The sequence below is a fragment of the Heptranchias perlo genome, chromosome 12 (assembly GCF_035084215.1).
Source record: "Heptranchias perlo isolate sHepPer1 chromosome 12, sHepPer1.hap1, whole genome shotgun sequence".
Classification (NCBI taxonomy): domain Eukaryota; kingdom Metazoa; phylum Chordata; class Chondrichthyes; order Hexanchiformes; family Hexanchidae; genus Heptranchias; species Heptranchias perlo.
In genome coordinates, this window is record NC_090336.1 from 12,031,419 (window position 1) to 12,054,221 (window position 22,803).

At 41.9% G+C, this 22,803-nt stretch overlaps 1 protein-coding gene across 1 annotated transcript in view; it reads right to left on the reverse strand.

Moving 5' to 3' along the window:
- Window positions 1–1,600: 1,600 nt before the first annotated feature.
- The window catches only part of cat (catalase), a 40,062-nt gene continuing 18,859 nt past the window's right edge, over window positions 1,601–22,803 (reverse strand). Inside the window, exons 6-13 of the mRNA XM_067993660.1 lie at window positions 22,618–22,743; window positions 21,797–21,988; window positions 20,492–20,644; window positions 15,818–15,956; window positions 13,634–13,764; window positions 11,366–11,473; window positions 7,407–7,493; window positions 1,601–4,614 (exon numbers count right to left, since the gene is read on the reverse strand). Coding sequence (XP_067849761.1) covers window positions 4,546–4,614; window positions 7,407–7,493; window positions 11,366–11,473; window positions 13,634–13,764; window positions 15,818–15,956; window positions 20,492–20,644; window positions 21,797–21,988; window positions 22,618–22,743 — 1,005 coding nt within the window. The 3' untranslated portion in view covers window positions 1,601–4,545. The remainder of the gene's footprint in view (window positions 4,615–7,406; window positions 7,494–11,365; window positions 11,474–13,633; window positions 13,765–15,817; window positions 15,957–20,491; window positions 20,645–21,796; window positions 21,989–22,617; window positions 22,744–22,803) is intronic.

Consider the following 22,803-nt stretch of genomic DNA (forward strand, 5'->3'; position numbering starts at 1 on the left):
TCAAGCAGATCGCAGCGTTTTCGACAAAATTATTTCTGCAGTCTTCGAATGTGAAAACCAAGAAGTGAAAGGTAGAACTTCAAAATCATTGTAAAAAGTTATAGACAGTGAAAAAGAGAGGGTAAGAAATAATTTAATTAAATAAAAGAGGCAGAAGGGAAAAGTTTTTATGACCAAAAACTATTAAAATAAGGAGTAATGAGACTTCACATTTTTAAAAGTTGATTTTTAGTTGTTTGATAGTCATTAAGACTTACCACACTATTAAAACTTAGTTTAGACCTGGGATTTTTAAGCACACCTGTTTGGTGGTGTAATTAGTTACTTTCCAGCTGGTTAGATAAGCAAGTTGGCGCTTTTTCAATGATTTCTCTGATTGCAGCGTGCAATATCCCTTTAATTTGAAGTTGTCATATTGCTGGCGAACCAATAGGAGCAAATTCCGGATTTCTTCATTTGCGTGTGCGAACGCCAGAACGTGCTCCTCCATTTCGCCACTAACAACGGAGATGTGTTCAACTCACCACTCTCTTCCAAGCACTTTCTGCCCCATTGTATTGATACCTTTAATCATGTTCTTTAAAAAAAATTTCTCTAAGTTTACATCAAGTTACAAATCTTATTTCCAGTGGTAAATCCTCAGTTTTGCTGGAGGAAAAAAAAGCATGTGTGTAATATAATTGGCCTCCTTCTCCTTTTCTTTTATTGGTAGATTTTGCTGACTATTTATGCTTGATTTGTTGTTGTCATATGTCCCTAATTCTCACTACCACTGTTCTCACAACATTTGTATATCCCTTACTTCACTCGTGATCGGGTTAAATTTCATATTCATAAAACAGCAACAAACCAGCTACAAGAAATATATACCTGCACAGGTATGCAGCAAACCAGAAATGCTACATGATGGTCAAAATACCCACTAGATACAGAATTAGATTTTAATATTGTGTCAGCTTAAGATGCCAGGAAACCATTTATCTAGCACCGAGCTCCAGTAACCTTTTGATCCCAAATTAATCAACTTACAATTTATTGGAAGGAGTATTTCATATTCCAATTCCATTTTACCCAGACAAACCACTGTTATCCAATTAATGTTAAATGTCAAACACACTTGGATGTCTCAGTTTGTGCCGTTACCACTGTGTCTATCCCAGTGTTAAAAAATGATTAATGTTTTGGATTGCCTGATAGTTGAAAGCAAATTATTTGATCTTCAAAGGAAAAGGCTCCCTTATAACCCACAGAAACTCATGCTCTTTAGTTTTCTATTTTGCAAAACCTTTATGAAGAGTGTGGAATTTCAACAAAGGACTGTGTTTGTTGAGAAAAGCTGCAAGGACTTCAGACTTTTTTTCCTTCTTTGTAAATACAGACCAGCTCGTGTCAGAATCTCAATCTGACCTTTATTCTTTTATGTATTATTTTCACCGTAAATAAATTTGACCAAATAGCTTTAGCCTACAGGCATTGGTCTGGTGACATCATTTCCACCTTCTGAGATCACAGAGAACATAATGGACACTTCCAGTACTCTCCAATAAGCAATCTGGAGTTAATTGTTAAAGCTGGGCGTGCAATCAAAGAAAGACACAGGTTTCAGATTATAAGACTGTCTGTTTATTGGAAACTCAATGTACCCATGAACATGAGCACAGGGTATTGCAGGGGTACAGAAGCCCTAACGAATGTGCTGCAGTATGGGCCTTCACCGACGTTCCTCTAATATTAAAACAAAAAGTCCAGGTGAGCCTTCTCTGTTCGATGAGGCTGGACAGAGACCAGGATTTCACCATGTGAAGAACCTTGGGCACAAATCTGTGTCCTATTAGGCTGTGGGGCAGTACATTCATTCTCCAAGGACTTTCGCATGAGATTCTAAACCGAGGCCCTATCTGCTCTCTCAGTTGGATTAAAAAGATCCCATGCCACTATCTGAAGAGGAGCAGGGAAGGTCTCCCCAGTGTCCTGGCCAACGTTTATCCTAACCAACATCACTAAAACAGATTAGCGAATCATTTATCTTATTGCTGTTTGTAGGACCTTGCCTACATCACAACAGTGACCACACTGCAAAAGGATTTCATTGGCTGAAAGGCACTATATAAATGCAAGTTCTTCAATTCTTTACTGCATCACCATGTTTTGCTCACCAATTACTTTCTTTACCATTACTTTACCTTTTAGACAGCTTAAAACGGAACTGGGTTTTCACAATCAGTTAGTCCTCAACACATTTTGCACTTTATGTTTGCTGATGCTTAGAAACAGTCTACTTTTAAACTGCTTTGACATGACAAATAGGAAGTGCCGTCACTGCCTCCAGTCACGTCATTAGCAGAGTAGAACCTTTAAATCACCGCTGGGCACGTGAAACAAAATAAAGGAAATACTCCTCTGCATTGTGCCTAGGGAAAAAAAAAAAACAGTATTCTCAGGTGCAGGGGAGAGGAAAAACGGGCTGAGGCCTGTTCCAGCAGCTCTCCACGCCAAGTGCACTGCCCTGGGATCTCCAGGTGCTTCTCCAATCTGAATAAATGAACCTGCAGCTGATGCAGGCACAGGCTCAGTGTCACTATCATAATGAGGCAGGAGGGAGCACTCCAGCCTCACTTCTCTATACTCATTTGACGGCCCAGCAGAGGGGCTTGTTAAGTTTGCCGGCGGAAGGGACTGCCAGTCAACCAGAGGGTGGGGGCAGGCCGAGGATATAACAGGCTCTCGGGACCTTCAGGTTGCTGTTGTAGATTTCCCTCCTCCATTTTCAGCAGCATGGTCACAGGGCCGCCTCCTTCCTGAAGTTACCACCATCCAAGAAAACCAAGGGCACCTAGCAGGAGCCAAAGATGAAAATCTTTCGTCCCTCCTCCTCCTCTACAACTCCCACTTCCCTTCATGCCGGAGGAAAGCTCGGTAATGCTTACATGTATTTAACATCTTAAAGCACTTTACACAATTAATTTTGAAGTCGAGTGGTTGGAGTGGCAAGCTCACAAAAGCACGGACTATAGGACATGATAGGGTATGAGAGAGGGGTTTCAGGCTGAAGTGTAACCAGGTCATTTCACTGAAAAGTTGTATTATAATTGAATTTCTCCCACACACAATTCCAATAGTTAATGTTCAAGATGATACTGGGCAAACTGTACTAATGCAACAAAAAAAATCCTCCCTCTGCAGGCCACGTTCGATAGCTGAGGAGGGGAGCAGGAAACCTAACCCCAGCCTTTGGTTGTATGGTTAGAGTGATGAGTAATTCCCTCCTCCTGTGCAAAGCTAAGTTCACTTGAGATAAATAGCAGGGGAAACCAGTATCCTATCACTCCGTGACACACTATTAGAACGATGCCTTTTTAAAAAGGTGCAGGGCCACGTTTCTGCATTTCAGGTTTTCAGTGATAAGGATGTTTCAAGAGTGCTGCATGAAGGCTTACTAAAAGCACTGGACAGGTAACCTGTCATAACAGGGACAAAGCATTGGAATTAAAAAAAACAAATTTGCTGATCGCTTTAATGGAAAATTAAACATGAACAAGTCAGAAGGGATAAAATTTAAACTCAACATAGTGTGCAACATTTAAAACACAAAGAAAAAAAAAAATGGAGGGAGAACCAAATGAGAACTCCTGACAGCATTCTGGAGTCCAAAAGAAAATTAACAAAGCCAGTGTTATGCTGGAGTATCTAAAAAAACTAGTGCAAGTGGAACGGAATGGACGATGCACCCAGCACCAGTTCCACAGCAGTGAACCGTACACACAAGGCTTTGAAAACTCAAACTCTCATAGTAGATACATTCACTGTTACTTTGTACTAGTATTTATAACAGTATTTGTAAGTTGCATTATTAATAGCTTAATTTGAGTTTCACCCTTCATCCAGTATTCCACTTCCCAGATTATGAAAAAAACAGTATTAACACGATGACGTCAGTCGCCTGTACTTCATCGCAAGGACAAAGGCTCGATAGCTAGTGCATTGGATATTCACCGCTATACTTAGCAGAATCCTTAACCGATGTAAAAAGATTAAGTGTTAAAAGGAATTTAGTGGGGTCCATGGAGAACAATCAAAAATGCTGCTAAAAGCATGCAGTGAGGGTAGAAGAGCTCACTGGAGGTTACCAGATATAAATTTTCAGCCCAACAAACACCTTGCCCCAGATCAACCAGGCATCGTGGAACCAGATGCAAGGTTTAAAATACAGTATATAAAAAGGGCTGGTCTCCAGGACCATGTCATTTGAATCTGGGAGCTAATAATGGACGGCATTTGCAGATACAAATGTGGAAGGGAAGAAAGGGGAAACTCCACAGGTTGGTTATAAATGCAAGCAGTCATCAGACAAGACTTTTTTTTTTAATATAAGCCTTTAAACAAAATGTCCAAAGAAAATGCTCGAGTTTCAACAAGATTTAAAGTTAAGGGATCAGTCAACAATCATCATCAGTGCACAGTTAACAATTGAAGCTTATTTTGATCTGGATAGTTTGCGTTAAGGAGACTGATGAAGTAGTGACACGGCACCTCAGGCTCATCCCATCACAGGTTAGACTTCTCAGCAGAAACAAAGTGATCAGAAGCGTGACGGTTGTAGGTTCTGATCACCGGCTATAAAGGAACACATTCCGATATTAGGCCCAATTACCCAATGTTTTAGTACAAGCATGAACACAAGCTGGATGGGAAACACCTCATTCATTTCGACAAAGATGCAGCATCTGAATGATCTTCATCTCCCTGACTTTTGATGTTTTAAAAATTCAGACACTTACCTGAGCCTGCAGAGCTTGAAATGATTTTAGTACGGATACTAATTTTATACTAAATACACCTGCAAAGCTTCATTACATAATCTCCAAATATCGGCATATCAACTCCACTGCCTCTGTTGTCCAACATCCAATCTTGGGCGAGTACAACCTCCTCCAGGTTAACACTGGGAAGACCGAAGCCATTGTCTGTGACCCCCACCACAACCTCCATACTCTTGCCATCAATTACTATTCCCTTTCGAGAACTATCCTGGTTTGAAATTCTTCAACCGTTCTTCCAGAAGACCCAGACATAAGTGATTTCAACATGCATTTTGGGCTGAAGCTGAGCCTGAAAGGCAGTATTTACTCCAGACTGCCCCATACTGGGTTGGCCATCCATAGGCAGACAAGAGGCAATTTAAATGCAGGATGGGCAGCCGTTTTGCACAGATTCCAAACAATGGCCAATTCAATAGCAATGTCGAGCCATTGAAGAGACATCTAGGACCTTGATATTGACAAACTCTTGATTTCTGTGGTCAGTAAAGAGTGGCTTTTTAAATTCAATACAGACACCAGAAAGTCATCCAGGAAAACAGCAGAAAGGCTGCAAGGGAGAAATAACCTCTGCATTATCAGACAGAGCGCAGGGATAACGCATCTTTCTATGTTAAGCAAGAGACCCCTTCTCTTCCCCCCCCCGCACTAAGTGGATGATTGTACGCGTGCTCTTTATTTTTCGAACTGTACATGAACAGAAGTTGAACTAATTGTATCATGACTTTTATTACACTCAGTATTCTGTAAATTTTGCCTGCTGTGGAATAAAGCCACTTATGAAGTGAACTAAGTGACACCTCACCTACTGTTAATCTCTCCAAAGACAGACCGAGTTAACAGAGTTCAGGTGCTTGGGGGCAGGAGGACAAGGAGATCCAGTCTGGATCACAAGGGAGTTTCACTGCTACACTCGCACTACAGATTAGCAGATACAGGACAGTGGGAGTCAACTCCGTAAAACAGCTGGCAACCAGAATGCTTAAGGGAGCGACTGATACTCGTGGCTGACCCAAATTCGTACCAGCAGCCTTGCGTCCTCTTTGATCCTGAGCTTAGTTTCAGATCCCAGATTCTCTTCACCACAAAACCACTTAACTTCAACCTGTCATATCGCCCACCTTCACCACTTCTACTTGCTTTTGTCATCTTCAGACTTGACTACTACAATGATCTCCTCGCTGGCCTCCCTTCCTCAAAAACCAACTTGAGAAAAATTTGCCACCCATGTCCCATCGTGCCTCACCCACCACCCTACATTGGCTCACCATCTTCCAACGTAATAAATTTAAAATCCTCATTCTCATCCTTAAAATCCCCCATGGTCTCGCCACAGCCTATGTTTGCAATCTCTGCCAACCCTATGTCGCTCCCTGAACATGCAGTTGCTCTGAACCTGGCCTTGTGTGAAATCCCTCCCCATCCCACCATTTGGGCACAGCCTTCACAGTCTGGGTCCCATTCTTTGAAATTCCCTCCCCAAACCTCTCCACCTCCCGCTCCCCCTTTAAAAACTAACTCTTTACAAGCCTTTGGTCATCCCATCTAATGTCTCCCTCCCTGGCTTATTGTCAGTTTTACTTCAGTCTATCTGAAGTGCCTTGGGACGTGCTTTATATATAGCCGCAAGTTCTTGTCATTAGAACCGTACGGAAAGGAGTTCAACCCCACACTTTTCCTCCGTTGAAAAAAAATCTACTGCATCATCCTTGGTATCTCAGTTAATAAATTCACTGCCTGATGCGGCACTAAGAGGAGGTCCCAAGTTCAATGCTCAGTCTGTGCAGTTAGTAGGTTTTGGCAAGAGCACAGTGGTAGGGTTATGGGTACAATAACCTAGTGGTTACGGTACTGGACTAGCGATCCAGAAGTGGATAGCTTAAATCCCGCCATGGCAAGTTGTGAAATTGAATTGAATAAATCCAGTAGTCCACTGGCTGGCACAGTGACCGTGAAAGCTGCCAGACAGACAGTTATAAAAACCCACCTTGTTCACTAAAGTCCTTCGGGGAAGGTGACCTGGCACTCTCACCCATTCTGGCCTACATGCAACTCCACTCCCATAATATGCGGTTGGCGCTTAATGCCTTCAAATAAAGATGGGCAATAAATACTGCCTTGCCAGTGTTGCTCACATCTCTAGAACAAACTAAAAACAAAGCTGGCCTCAGTACCACGCAGCTGCTTGTGCCTGTGGAACTATACACCAGCAAGACTAAACCCTGCCCAGCAAGACTAAACATCTAGAAGAGGAGAAGAAAGCAAAAGAAGAGGGAAATTGGAGGGAAAGAAAGGGGGAGAAGTCATCCACAAGTCATTCAAGGTGATAATTTACATTAGGACTTGGATATGCCACCCCAAAAAGATCAATACTAGAATACTGAATGTGGGAACAGCCTCATCAGCAATATTTTGTAAGGATATTTTCTTAAAAAAAAGCTTTTCCTGGTCAGCTCGAATTAAGATCCAATCCTGTGACCAGTGATGGAATCAGGTGGTTCATGAATTTGATAGACAGTCAAGGTGCAAAAGAGAGACAAGTACAATTAAGATCAAAGCCAAGTAAAAAGACCAAAGCACATCAAGTACCTTCTGAGGGCATTTAGCAACGTACTGCTCCAGGAATGAATGGACTTGAGCGCCAAAATCAGCATGAACTTTGGTTAAGAGATCCACCTGCAAAGGCAATTACTATAGTCAGGAATACACACTTGTACTCTAGCATTAGCATTGCATGGAACACCAGCCCTCCCCACAACATCTTTTCAAATGTTATTTTCTCCAGGTTTTCTTCCCTCCTTGGTCTCTCTTTGAATCTCTCCATGTCACAGACCTTTCCCAGAGAGGTTGGAGCACATTCCCCCCTCAGGCCTCTGCCAATACCTTAATCCAAGATAGCGGAGACTCTTTCTAGAAACCTCCCTTCCTGTGATTAAGCAAATAGTTTCCACTAGGCTCTTCCTCACAATGAAGCGTCGGGATCAGGAAGTCACCGTGTGGCAGAATATAAGGGACAAGCTTGCTGTCGAGCATGCTGTGGAGTAGCACATTTCAGCTCCAATACTCCTCCCTCTTCATACTTAATTATTAATTCTGGGTGTTGGGGCAGAAGAAACAGTTGTAAACTTTAGTCCTATCCATCTGTCAAATAGAAGCCGGCATAAGAACATAAGAAATTGGAGCAGGAGTAGGCCAATCGGCCCCTCGAGCCTGCTCCGCCATTCAATAAGATCATGGCTGATCTGATCCCAACCACAAATCTAAAGAACACAAGAAGTCGGAGCAGGACCCGGCCACATAGCCCCTGGGCCCTCTCCGCCACCCACAGGGCATTGACCGATCCGAACTCAGCTTCATGTCCAATTTCCTGCCCGCTCCCCATAACCCCTAATTCCCTTTACTTCTAGGAAACTGTCTATTTCTGTTTTAAATTTATCTAATGATGTAGCTTCCACAGCTTCCTGGGGCAGCAAATTCCACAGACCTACCACCCTCTGAGTGAAGAAGTTTCTCCTCATCTCAGTTTTGAAAGAGCAGCCCCTTATTCTAAGATTATGCCCCCTAGTTCTAGTTTCACCCATCTTTGGGAACATCCTTACTGCATCCACCCGATCAAGACCCTTCACAATCTTATATGTTTCAATAAGATCGCCTCTCATTCTTCTGAACTCCAATGAGTAGAGTCCCAATCTACTCAACCTCTCCTCATATGTCCGCCCCCTCATCCCCGGGATTAACCGAGTGAACCTTCTTTGTACTGCCTCGAGAGCAAGTATGTCTTTTCTTAAGTATGGAGACCAAAACTGTATGCAGTATTCCAGGTGCGGTCTCACCAATACCTTATATAACTGCAGCAATACCTCCTTGTTTTTATATTCTATCCCCCTAGCAATAAAAGCCAACATTCCGTTGGCTTTCTTGATCACCTGCTGCACCTGCATACCAACTTTTTGATTTTCTTGCACTAGGACCCCCAGATCCCTTTGTACTGCAGTACTTTCCAGTCTCTCGCCATTAAGAAAATAACTTGCTCTCTGATTTTTCCTGCCAAAGTGCATAACCTCACATTTTCCAATATTATATTGCATCTGCCAAATCTCCGCCCACTCACCCAGCCTGTCTATATCCCCTTGCAGGTTTTTTATGTCCTCCTCACTCTCTACTTTCCCTCCCATCTTTGTATCATCTGCAAATTTTGATATGTTGCACTCGGTCCCCTCCTCCAAATCGTTAATATAGATTGTAAAGAGTTGGGGACCCAGCACCGACCCCTGTGGAACACCACTGGTTACTGGTTGCCAGTCCGAAAATGAACCATTTATCCCAACTCTCTGCTTCCTGTTCGATAACCAATCCTCCACCCATGCCAGAATATTACCCCCAATCCCGTGATTTTTTATCTTAAGTAATAATCTTTTATGTGGCACCTTGTCGAATGCCTTCTGGAAGTCTAAATACACTATGTCCACTGGTTCCCCTTTATCCACCCTATACGTTATATCCTCGAAGAACTCAAGCAAATTTGTCAGACATGACTTCCCCTTCATAAAGCCATGCTGACTTTGTCCTATTAAATTATGCTTATCTAAATGTTCCGTTACTGTCTCCTTAATAATAGACTCCAAAATTTTACCCACCACAGATGTTAAGCTAACTGGCCTATAATTTCCAGCCTTCTGCCTACTACCCTTTTTAAATAACGGTGTTACATTAGCAGTTTTCCAATCTGCCGGGACCTCTCCTGAGTCCAGGGAATTTTGGAAAACTATCACCAAAGCATCCACAATCCCTACTGCCACTTCCCTCAAGACCCTAGGATGGAAGCCATCAGGTCCAGGGGATTTATCCGCCTTGAGTCCCATTATTTTACTGAGTACCATCTCCTGAGTGATTTTAATCGTATTTAGCTCCTCCCCCCCCCCCCCCCCCCCGAGAGTCCCCTGTTTGTCCAGTGTTGGGATATTCTTAGTGTCCTCTACTGTAAAGACTGAAACAAAATATTTGTTCAGCATTTTTGCCATCTCCATGTTTCCCACCATTAATTTCCCGGTCTCATCCTCTAAGGGACCTATGTTTGCCTTAGCCACCCTTTTTCTTTTTATATCACTATAGAAACTCTTGCTATCTGTTTTTATATTTTTTGCTAATTTCTTTTCATAATCTAACTTCCCTTTCTTAATCAATCCTTTAGTTACTTTTTGCTGTCTTTTGAAGAATTCCTAATCTTCTATCCTCCCACTAAGTTTGGCTACCTTATATGTCCTTGTTTTTAGTCGGATACTATCCTTGATTTCTTTACTTAGCCACGGATGGCTGTCATTTCTTTTACACCCTTTTTTCCTCAGTGGAATATATTTATTTTGAAAGTTGTAAAATAACTCCCTAAATGAACACCACTGCTCATGTACCGTCTTACCCTTTAATCTATTTTCCCAGTCCACTTTAATCAATTCCGCTCTCATACCATCATAGTCTCCTTTATTCAAGCTCAGTACGCTTGTTTGAGAATCAACCTTCTCACCCTCTAATTGGATATGGAATTCAACCATGTTGTGGTCGCTCGTTCCAAGGGGATCCTTAACTAGGACATTATTAATTAATCCTGACTCATTACACAGGACCAGGTCCAAGGTTGCCTGCCCCCTTGTAGGATCAGTTACATACTGCTCAAGAAATCCATCCCTGATGCACTCAATGAACTCGTCCTCGTTTAACAACTTAGGCACACAAATAAATAAAAATAAAACCATCTAGTTTGTTATCCGGGGAAAAAAAGCTGGAGAAAATTCCACAGATAACATTCCCGTTATTCGAATGCCGAGTTCCAGAAACTATTTGCATGTTTACACTCATCCTCAGAACCTTTCATCTCAACATGAGATGAACTAGAGATACTTCCATCTTTAAAAATAACACTATTAATTCAAGAGTCCGTTTCATACAACTATTACTGTCCACAACGGGGTGGAGATTATAGGTTTTAAGCCCCCCCGCCCCCACCTCTAGATCTGCCATCACAATTTAAGTTATTTAAAACAAAGTTTCAAATAGGTGATCAAGCCAGGCCCAGCCTCTCTGCTAGAAATGCAGTTAGTATCAGAACACTGACCCAGGTGCCCACTTCTGGTGCTAGTGGTGGTATTAGCGTATTGTCCAAATACCTGTCTTTCATTACTGCTGCTATATTAATACTGGCCCACTTCTGCTGCAGTGTTAGTTCCAGCAAATTGCCCCAACTGAGAGAACATTAATGAAAAGCTAGTAATGATGTGTTTGTGTATGTGCACACCGCATTTTTGGCAGATTTTGGATTAAACCTGTAATTTAATGTTTGTCCCTGTATGACTCCTCCACACAGCCTAGGATTTTGATCTAGTTTAAGTACTGATATAGCTGGAAACCCACAGAACACAATCGTTACCGAAATGGAGTTTTGCAGCATGTGTGAAATTTGATGTTTTTTTTAAAAAAAGAGCACGGTTTCTCTTCTCTGACAAGCAACGTAAGCGAAGAATAAGTATCTCCTCGACATAAAGTGTTCAACTCACCATTCTGTTCTGAATGAAAAGCTGAGCATCCTTGAGATGATTTGCGAGGTTCTCACACAGCCTCCGACGCTCGTCTGCATTCAGTACATTCAGATAAAATGCAGTTACCTAGACCAGAGAAAAATTCCATGAAAATTCAGAATCACTACAAATAATGCTTGTACAAGCACATTTCTGGAAAATCACATTGAAATACCAACAGATGCACAACAAGAAAAAAAGGATGGACAGAGAAAATAGATCATGACTTTCAATTTTGCAGTGGCCTAACTGGATAGCTCTTTCAAAGAGTCGGCACGGGCACAATGGGCCGAATGGCCCCCGGTGTGTGCTGTAAGATTCTATGATTCTAATACACTGGACAGTTTGATACCAAGCTTCATCAATTGGGATGGGTACGCTTTTAAACTTTGGTCTGTGCCAAGTCTGATTGGGTGGCAATAGGAGCACAGAACTGACCTCAGCATCCCTGGGGGTAAAAAAAAAGCAGCAGAGCTCACACTTCTAACTGGCAATGCATGCATGTGGACACCAACATCTAGATCAGTCTTGGCTGTGACTGCCTGATAAAATTCGTTATCCAAGTGTGATGACGACACTAAGTTAGGTGGCTCAGTAAATAATGTAGATGGGAGCAAAGTTGCAAAGGGACATTGATAGATTAAGTGAGTGGGTAAAACTGTGGCAGATGGAGTTCAATGTCGGAAAGAGTGAGGCCATCCACTTTGGACCCAAGAAAGATAGATCAGAGTATTTTCTAAATGGCAAAACTAGGAACTGTGGATGAGCGGAAAGATTATGGGGTCCAAGTACAGAAATCAAAGCTAGTGGATAGGTACAAAAAATAAGTTAAAAGGCTAATTGAATGTTAGCCCTTTATCTGAAGGGAGCTGGAATAAAATGGGGTGGAAGTTATGTTACACCTGTACAGAGCTCTGGTTAGACCCCATCTGGAGTACTGCGTTCAGTTCTGGGCATTGCACCTCAGAAGGGATATATTGGCCTTTGAGGGGGTGCAGTGCAGATTCACCAGAATAATACCAGGGATAAAAGGGTAAAATTATGAGGACAAGTTGCATAGATTAGGCTTGTATTCCCTTGAATACAGAAGATTAATGGGTGATCTAATTGAGGTGTTTAAGATGATTAAAGGCTTTGATAGGGTAGATAGAGAAACTATTTCCTCTGGTGGGACAGTCTAGAACAAGGGGGCATAACCTTAAAATTAGAGCTTGGCCATTCAGGGGTAATGTCAAGAAGCACTTCACACAAAAGGGTAGTGGAAATCAAACTTTTCTTTCCACCCCCAAAAAGCTGTTGAAACGGAGGGTTAATTGAAAATTTCGAAACTGAGATTGATAGATTTGTTATTTAAGGGTTACAGAACCAAAGCAGGTAGATGAAGTTAAGATACAGATCAGCCATGATCGAATTGAATGGCAGAACAAGCTCAAGGGGCTGAATGGCCTACTCCTGTTCCTCTAGTTACTGCCAAATGAGGGCCACTTCTGCACTGTGGATACTCACCTACCAGGTGCTGAGTTGAAACCGCTTGTACAAATTATAGGCAGCTAAATTAGGAGATTTTTGTCCCATTAGTCAGGGCTGGATTTGATCCCAAGTCCCAAAAGGTGTGCAGGTAGTGAGCTGACCCACCATGCAGTCCAATACCATGTGACTGCATCTTATTTGGTTGATGTCCCTGCTGGAAACCTATAACTTAACACCAATACACTGCAGGACTCCAGATATGTCTGGTGAACACAGTCTGCGACTGGCTTGTGCTGTGGTTTAATGGAGCCCATCTGTAAACCTGCCATTACACACTAGTAGTGCTATCCTGTGCTTCAGGTTAGTTAAATGCAGAAAGTGACTGCATTTTGGTACACACCACCACCACCCGCCCTCCCCAACTCTGCCAGCTACAATTTTCCAGTAATATGACTTGCACCATATTCTAAATACTGCAAGACTTAAATTAGCATAACTATTTCTTTCCACCCCCACCGCATGGCTCTGGAATGCTGGCACACATTTAAAAAAATGCATCTTATAGCAAATATGCCATGACCCAACTTTATACAGAAACACTCCTGCCACACTCACACTCAAAGCTTTAGTACACTAGGGTAAGATCAACACTCAATGTGTGGCGCAGGGTTTGCTGAGCATGAGGTGTATATATTTTCTGTGTGCTGGGGTGGAGGAAGAGGAGAAAAAGAAGCTGAATTTACATGCAGTCACTAGCTCAAGTTCTACTGCACTCACCTGTGAGTAATCATCATCATCAGCACTATTGTACCGAGCGACATCATTCATTGTAGCCAGGGAATGCTCCATGGCCAGAGGCTGGCATTCAGGGCCACTAAAACTATTCGGATAATAGTTTGGGGCTCCACCTATGACAGAACAGATGATCAGGGTTTTATTTTTTAAGAAAACAGTAACTTTTTTTGGGGGAGGACACTGGTGCTCCAGTATGTTGCTCGTGGAAGAGCAGGATAGATTCACAACCTCAAATCCCCACTCACTAAGTTAATCATCTCAACCACCAAGGAAGAGCAGGTGCCAAAATTCAATCCAGCCACTTTGCCTGGGGAGGGGGTCGGGCCAGTTCAGGCTTCAGTGATGGCATAGTGAGTTAAAGCACTGCCCAGTCCGATAGTGAACTATACAGGCATGGGGTCCCAGAGTCTGTGCCACTTCAGGTGAACTCAGACAGCATAGCGGTGGAAGAACTAAAATTGGCCCCAGGCCAGAGGGGGTGAGACAGGAAGAGAGAAAGAAAAATATCAGTGATCCTGTGCTATCCAGTGACTTCTGCTGGAAAATGTACGTGTATGGCCATCAATGAGACAGGATCAGGCTCAGCTGTGATGGTCAGATAACCTACTGTCATTCATTGTCCAAATTCTCACATGAAAGGGCTGCCAATATCCATAAAACAGTGTCCCAGCAAGAGATAGTCGTTAGCTTTAGGAGAGGAGAGGGGTTGCTGGTTATTAAGACATTCGTTTCTCCATTTGGCAGGCACGGCAATGCAAATCACGGTATTGATATTAGGTAATAAAGTGATACACAGGTGTACTGTGTCCACAATTCCTCAGGAATTCTTCTTCACAGACCTGAAGCAGGCAATTCACGACTCATTGGCTGAGACCAAACAGCAGCTCAGCTGCTTTGCTGAGTAATGGGTTGGGGAACCTAAAGGAGTTGCAGAATATATTATTTTTTTTTAATTCAGTATGACTGAAATCAGAGGATTGCCCTGAAAACAGATTACTTTCCTTGCAACTCAGGTGATGTTCATACCACTCTTATCATAAAATAGTTCTATCCATATAATTAGGCCTTGTCCTTTGGACTCCAGACTCTGCCTAGATAGAGATAAAGGATTGAAAAACAACCAGGCTGTATGCAAGAGTGCAAATATTTTATTTACATACTGTTGAAAGCTGTACCTCAATCAGCTGCCTCCATCTCCCTCCCCCACCTGTCATGTAATTGGAATGATGCAGAAACTTCAAGAGCATTAGTGATCTTTCACTGCAGCTTCTTAAAAGCAAAGAAAAAGTGTTTGAAAACTTCCATTAGTGCTGAACATAGCCATCTCAAATGTGAAGCTAAGCAGGACTGCACTGCTCCCATCAGTGGAAACAGTGAGATGGGACCCTGCTTTTAGGCTGTTAACACTTTTAAAAAATAAACTTTACAGCAATGCTCACTGGAGCTTTATTAACTACATGAACTTTGAAAACCCAATCTGGTTAATTTTTAAAACCATGGTATGTACATAATACCTGCTCCAATTTAAATCTCTTCCATTATGCCTGTCCCTATTCTTCCACGTCATTGCATCCCATCCCCTTTAGTCTCTTTGGATGATGAAACATTGCCCAGTCGACAGGGTGTGCAGCAAACCCATTCTTGTGCTCTTAGCTCTCCCTCAAGGCTACCTTATCCAAGGATTGGTCGTTAGTGTGTGAGGAATTAAAGGCACAAACACTTGCAGGACGATGACACCTCAACACTCGCCATCACTGCAGCACTTCACGCTCCCTACATTTTGTTGAAAAGCAAAATCTCCTTTTTAAAAAAAGTGTTTTTCACAACATTCATAACCAAGAGGTTACATGCTCCCAGGCTTGCCAAACTGATACCAAAACCAGGCAAGAGCACAGGACGAGAAGCCTGCCCTTAGATTCTACCTTCTCCACGGGGACATGTCTCGATTCTGCTGGTGATACCCTACAGCACCACAGATGAAATCAGCAACTCAGCCAGCTGCTTGTTAAAAGACATGCTCAGAAGTGACAATGATGTTACAGAATCAGTGCTACCCACATACTGGTATAAATAGCTCAGTCCAAATCACTGGGTGTAAAAAAAAAAGCACCTTAAGATCAAGTAGCATGAAAGCTGACCCTACCACAGGAAGGTTTGAGTGCTTACCTTGATTATCAGTTGAGCACATGGGTCCATCTCTCTGGTAGTTGGTCACACGACACTTAAATGGGCAGTTCACAGGCAGCTGTAGATAGTTAACACCCAGGCGGTGCCTGTGAGTGTCAGGGTATGAAAACAAGCGACCCTATAAGGGGAGAAAGTTAGAAAGTTGCTACACATCCACACGCACACACAGACTCTACACCACCGATTCGACGAATTTATATCTACCTTATGTTGAGAACCCCCTTTTCAAAAAGTTTAAAATCTGGAATTCCTGGAAACAAGACAAGTGCTTTTTGGAACAATGAGGTAAAGCCATCCCAGCTCAATTGTCCACAAGTCACAAATACAGCCAGTGTTGGCAGTTAGATCAGCTGGAAAGGAGGAGGTACAAATATAAACGCAGGAGGAACAAAGCAAGCGTCGTCAATTAATAAGGCTGTAAAAAAAAACAAGCACCGGGGTTCATTTCTAGAGGGATAGAATTGAAAAGCAGAGACATTATATTAAACTTGTATAGAACCTTGGTTAGACCACACTTGGAGTACTGTGCAGAGTTCTAGTCTCCATATTATAAAAAGGATATAGAGGCACTGGAGAAAGTGCAAAAGAGATTCACAAGGATGATACCAGAACTGAGAGGTTATACCCATCAGGAAAGACTGAACAGGCTGGGGCACTTTTCTCTAGAAAAAAGACTGAGGGTGACCTGATAGAGGTCTTTAAGATTATGAAAGAGCTTGATAGGGTAGACGTAGAGAAGATGTTTCCACTTATGGGGGGAGACCAGAACTAGGGGCCATAAATAGAAGAGTCACTAATAAATCCAATAGGGAATTCAGGAAAAACTTCTTTACCCAGAGAATGGTTAGAAATGTGGAACTCGCTACCACAAGGAGTGGTTGAGGCGAATAGCATAGATGCATTTAAGGGGAAGCTAGATAAACACATGAGGGAGGAAGGAATAGAAGGATAAGCTGATAGGGTAAGATGAATTAGGGTGGGAGGTGGTTTGTGTGGAGCATAAACACTGGCATAGGCCAGCTGGACCGAATGGCCTGTTTCTGTGCTGTAATGTAATTCTTTCCTTTCTACTTCATTCCTCCAACCCCCCAACATTCTCCAAAATGGACAGTTTAGAGATTACATGCCCCAAGAGTTTCATCTAGGGTTTCAATAAATGAGTTTAAGAGTTAGCAGTCTATTTCCTCGTCCCTTCTTTTTGATCCCAACTGATCTCATGCCCCTCTGACATCATTCATTAATGCCCTCAGATTCCAGAGCCACACCTAACCTCATCCCACCCCAAATATACTAGTCAGAACGATCAACAGAAATTAAGTTTGTTTTACCTCTTACACTATGAGGAAATACTTCATAATGGAGTATGGTTCTTGCACTGCTGTGTGGATTGTAGACAAATTTAGTCAAGAAAACTGACCTTCAAAAGAAGCCATGGTGCCCTTATATGAATAGCAAGCTGATAGCTAAAATGGAGATGGTTACATATATGAATGCAACATATTTTTATAAAATTAATGTTTGATTAACTGTATATTGGTGCACCAACAAACAGAACCATAGAGCAATAGCAAGTGGACTCACTCCAGATTCTCCCTCACCAATCTCCCAATCAAGTTCCCAAACTCAGCCATGATATTATGTGTAAAACAACAAAGGCCTGGTGTTTTTTCCCAATGCAGAGGGTGGGGAAGGGAGAAGACAGCACTTTCTGGTAGCTGAGTTTCACAACAGAGTGGCAGAGACCTAAGGCTAAGCAGAAAACACATGGGGCACTACAGAGAACAAATCCCTACAAAATCCTAACATATCTGCACCAACATTAACCTTATAGGGCTTTACAGATTTGGCACAAAATGCACAGTACATACTTCAGAAACTATTTACAAAATAGAACCAAGTACCATATAATTACAGCCAAAGAGTTACATGCAACCTTCTCCCTGTGGACTGCCATATGAACTGATTGGCTTGGGATAGTAATTGTACGGGAAACACTGCAGGAAATTTACAGACCAACCCGCTATGATGTTGCTTGCACTGGTACATCAACATACTGTGGGTACAACAGATTAGTTTCATTTTCTTTTCTGTTTGAAGCAAAAATTACTTTTTTTTTAAATTATGGAAGAGTTTTTTTACCTCCCAATTTTTTTGTCCTTTCCTCGCTGGCTACCATTCCACAGACAGCAGTACCTTCCTTGTATAAGTAGACTATCCGGTGAGCATCAGTGTGTAATTCAACTGATCGTCCCTGGTCATGTCCACAGACACACAGCAGGGACAGCTGGAAAGCAATCAGGAGCCGGAGCCCTGGCCTGTTTTTCGTTCCATGGCCCAGGAGCTCTGAAACCAACTGAAGAGTCCCTACTGCTGCCTTGGCTGAGACCAGCTAACCTCAACAGAAACTGGGCATTGAATTTAGGACCTTCTGCTGGACAAATCAGCAGATGAAATTCAATTCAGATAACTGCAAGGTTTAATATACACTAGTAGAAAGAATGTCAAAAATACATATGGATGGTGCAGAAATAGCTAAAGGTGAAGCAGAAAAGGATTGGGACATGATAGTAAATTTGGCATTTAATGTCAATTCACTGTGAGTAGCAGTAAACAAAGCAGATAGAATAATTAATTGTATCCCGAGGTCAGATGAGTATAAATTGGAAGAGGTCACCCTAAGTTGCAGTGCCCTGCTCAGACCTCACAATATTGAGTTTCATTTTGGTTACCAATGCATTCAAACTATGGAGGTAGTGTAAAGAAGTGACACATGGGTGATTGAAGGATAGAGTTACAAGACTGAAGAAACTATAGCTCTATAGCTCTGAAAGCGGGTGATTGTATACAGTTTCACTCACTAGTGTCAGGAGGAACCAACCCATTCAATTCAAACATATTGTATGATTTATTCAAATATATTTTTGATTAGCAGTACTTTTTAAAAAAATTTAACAATTATTTAAATTCACAGATTCTCAGTCACTATTTTGAAGTGACTATTTATCAGCCTGTCTTCTTCAAATTAGGGAGTTTTTCTTGTAGCCTTTGATGAGACAGCCAAGCCAGATAGACTGCAAAGACAGTGGGAAAAGCATCACTATGTAAGAATATTACTTATATGATAATTTGCAAATGTGTTAACCTATTATTTTTGACTAATTGAGTACCTGGCTAAGCTTAATACCTTAAAAATATATGCTGAGTTACTGCTGCTATAAGCTTGATCTATTACTGTTTAAAAAGTTTGTTTGGCAGTTAAACCCTAAAACAAACTCTAGTGCAGGGTTATTCTGCTGTCTTCCAAAAGACAGGGAGGACTACATGATAAAGTTAGCAACTGAAATAAAACTGCAGTTTGGTTCTTGGAACACTACGGATTTACCTAGATATCTGGTCAAGTGAAAATACTAGGGCTCACCTACAAGCATAGTCAGAAACATGGAAGGCAAAAAGATCAAGAGTTTAAAAGTAACTAAAACATAACAGACCTTAGAGAAGAATGAAAGCTATTAAAAAGGAACAGATAAAGTTAATAATGCAAGGCACAACGTCAACGTTTTCAGGGTAGGTTGAAACTTGTAAAAGGAAAGTTTAAGAACTCATTCACTCAAAAAAGTGACCAACACTTGTAATGGTTTTCTAGATAGGGTAGTGGAGTGAAAAACCTTAGACTTATTCAAAGGTCAGTTAGATGATGTGGTAAGGAGCGGGGGAAGAGGAGAAATGCAAGTTATTTTTGTTCGGGATCACTGAGCTAAGATGGGCTGAATGGTCTATTTTGGGATCTGTAAGGCCCAGCACCACACCAGGTGATACATTTATCCACTCAGTCACCAGGGAAGCTCTCTGTTGAATAGTCAAACAGGTATTTTTCTTATTTATTCTGATCACAACCATTATGGGAATATGACATGGTGGTGTGGGGGGGGGGTGGAAAAAAAATGAGAAAGACAATGCGCCAGGACATCAATTCAACCCAAAAGAGACGCAACAAATGAAATGCAGAAGTCCACGATGCCTCTTGCAGAATATTGCTACAGATATTATACAAGCAGCACTATGCCACATGATTTTTTTTCTCCTGGGATCTGGGGGACACTTGCAAGACTGCATTTATTACTCATTCCTAGTTGCCCTGAGGGCATTAAAAGCCAACACATGTAGTCCAGACTGGGAAGCGATCCCTTCCCTCAGGGACGTTTGTGGACCCAGTTGTTTTTTTTAAAAAAAACGACACTCCGGCAGTTCTCATGGTCATTTCTTTCCAGGTACCATGAATGACCAGATTTACTGAATTCGATTTCACAACTTGCCATAAGGTGATTTGAGCTCATGACCTCTGTGTTGATGCCCAACACCACAACCACTACACTATCGCACCCCAATGTGACAGATAGGACACGGGTTCAAAACCAGTTTCATCACATTCCACTAACAAGTCTTGGCTGGACCCAAGAGTGAAGATGAAGAAAAGCTGATGGGACAATCAAATCATGGACGCTCTCACCTACTTCTGAATAGTTAGTTTCAGAGCAGCAGTGCCAGAAACAGGTTTCCTCTGGGCCAGGAAAGATGAATGGCAGAGACAATATACCTCAAATGGAGTTTCACCCCTTTTTGTTAATATTAAAAGCCCACATCTTTAAACAGTACCTGGAGCATCTTATCAGGACTAGGTTCAATGCCCGGCGGCATGTTACTGGGATCGAAAGCCAATTGTTCCACATCCGTAAAATAGTTGACTGGGTTCTTGTTGAGGACCAGCTGCCCCACAGGGATCAGTGGGAACTCTTTGTGAGGCCAAACCTGGGATGAACCAGAAAGCTACTTTTAATTTTTAAAAAAAAGAAAAAAAAAAGCAGTAACATTTTTTGCGTAGAAGACTATAGGTCCATCTTCCCTACCCTTCCAAACCTATCAGGTGCTTCATGTGATTAGGGAACCAAAAGTACTGTACCCCTTTGCCTAATGGAAATTCATCCAGTCCTTTTAAAAACTGTTTCATCACCCTTCCAGGTCATCGGTTCCACAACCCCATTACCCTTTTGCTAAAAACAAAGTTGCCAAAATACCTATTTCTTTTGATACCTTTAACGTTAAACCATGTCCCCTGCTCCCTCAGAAACTGTACCCAACAGAACTTCCCTGAATACAAATTCTCCTTACAGACTTCTATTTTGCTCCCTCACAATCCTCCTCTCCAAGTTAGGCAATCTTTCCTCATAACTCAGGAATCAGCCTCAGTCTGTCTCAAGCTCTCTCCAACAATTCTACATCTTTCCTGTAATAGGGAGACCAAAACTGAACACAGCACTCCAGAGGAAGCCTCACCAAGGCTTAGTGCAACTTCAGCATCACTTCCTTAGACTTGTCACACACTCAGCAAATAAAATGTTGGGATGTAAAGCTTTCTTCACTGCCTGCAAACACTGAACCGACTGTTTTAATGACCTATTTCACCGACACCCCAGATCTCTTTCCTGTTACCACGCAATACATTACCATTTAATACCCCCTCTGAAACTACCATTAAGAACTGAAGACTAGGAAAATCAACTCACAAGCTGCTATGAGTAATGAGGAAAGGACAATGCCAGCGTGGGAGGAAAAACTGAAAATAACTGACCACTCACTGCAGCTGCATCAAATTAGATTAGTTCAAAAGGTTTCTTCCTCCCAATTGGGCCATATCCTTTGTTTTAAGTCTAGACACCAAAATTTGCAATTTCAACAGCCTAATCTTGGCTTCCTGAGGCTGCCTCCCGAGTGGATGGTCAAAATGGTTTAGCACCAAATATGCCTGGCAGTTGACCTCAACAGACTTAGATTAGGGAATTTAGTGAATACTGACCATACCTAATTGGTCAATCAGGGAGAAGCCCACAGCCTTGAGCATCTGGATCAGAGATTATCTTTTTTAAGCATGCTATTTGTAATCGGCAAAACATTCTATCTGACCTTAGTCACATCAAAAGGATTCCACCGATGCGCTTGTGCTTCCTGAAAGCTCATGATTTGGACATACAAAGTCCAGGATGGGCAATTTCCATTTGCAATGGCATTGTAGAGATCACGAATGGAATAGTCAGGGTCTTCAGAAGCCAGCTGACGGGCCGCCTCCACAGTAAGATTTCTGATGCCTTGATTTGTCTGTGAAAAGCCATTAATTATTAAAATGTATTCATTCAAACAATTAAATGTGTGCATTTATGGTGGATTTTAGAACCTTGATAAATCATATAGCTTTGACTTTCTGTAGTAGGTGGATGCCCCAAAACAGTAATTTGTAGTTTTTAATTAAAACAATACACTTTATGCTGCTTTCAGGTTCTCTGTTAGGAGCAACAGCTGTAATGATTGGATATCCAAACTAAAATTAAAACCATTTGTTTGCAAGGGGAGAAATTATGTAGTTTTCCGCCTTCATTCCCCACCTCTTAGCCTATTTACAATGATATAATGCCACTAACAAAGGATAATCTTTATCCATGACTTTTACAGATAAATAAAACTTATCTCCCTTTATCAGCCTCCTCCCAACCTCAATTTACTTATGTAGTATCTTCCCTGTTGCGGGTGTGGTTAGTGGCAGGTCCCCATTTCATGCAGTCTTCAGTCATGGGTAAGTTAGCACAAAACGTTAGTCAACAAAAAATGCATTCTGCGTATCATTGCAAGATATCATCAAGATCTAAATTCGATCCCCAAGAAATCAGCAATGTGAGTCTCTGAGCCCTGACACTTCTCATTCAAAATTACAGCTATAAGCTTTACTGTACCTTGAGATGGAACTTGCAATACACGGCCTCTCTTTTATCATTTACCAGCTTGAAGGTATGCGACCCATATCCATTCATGTGACGAAATCCATCAGGAATTCCACGGTCACTATACAGGAAGCTGACCTAGGGTAAAGAAATATTGTATCTGAAAAGGTATCCAATACATGTCATAGTAGATTGAGC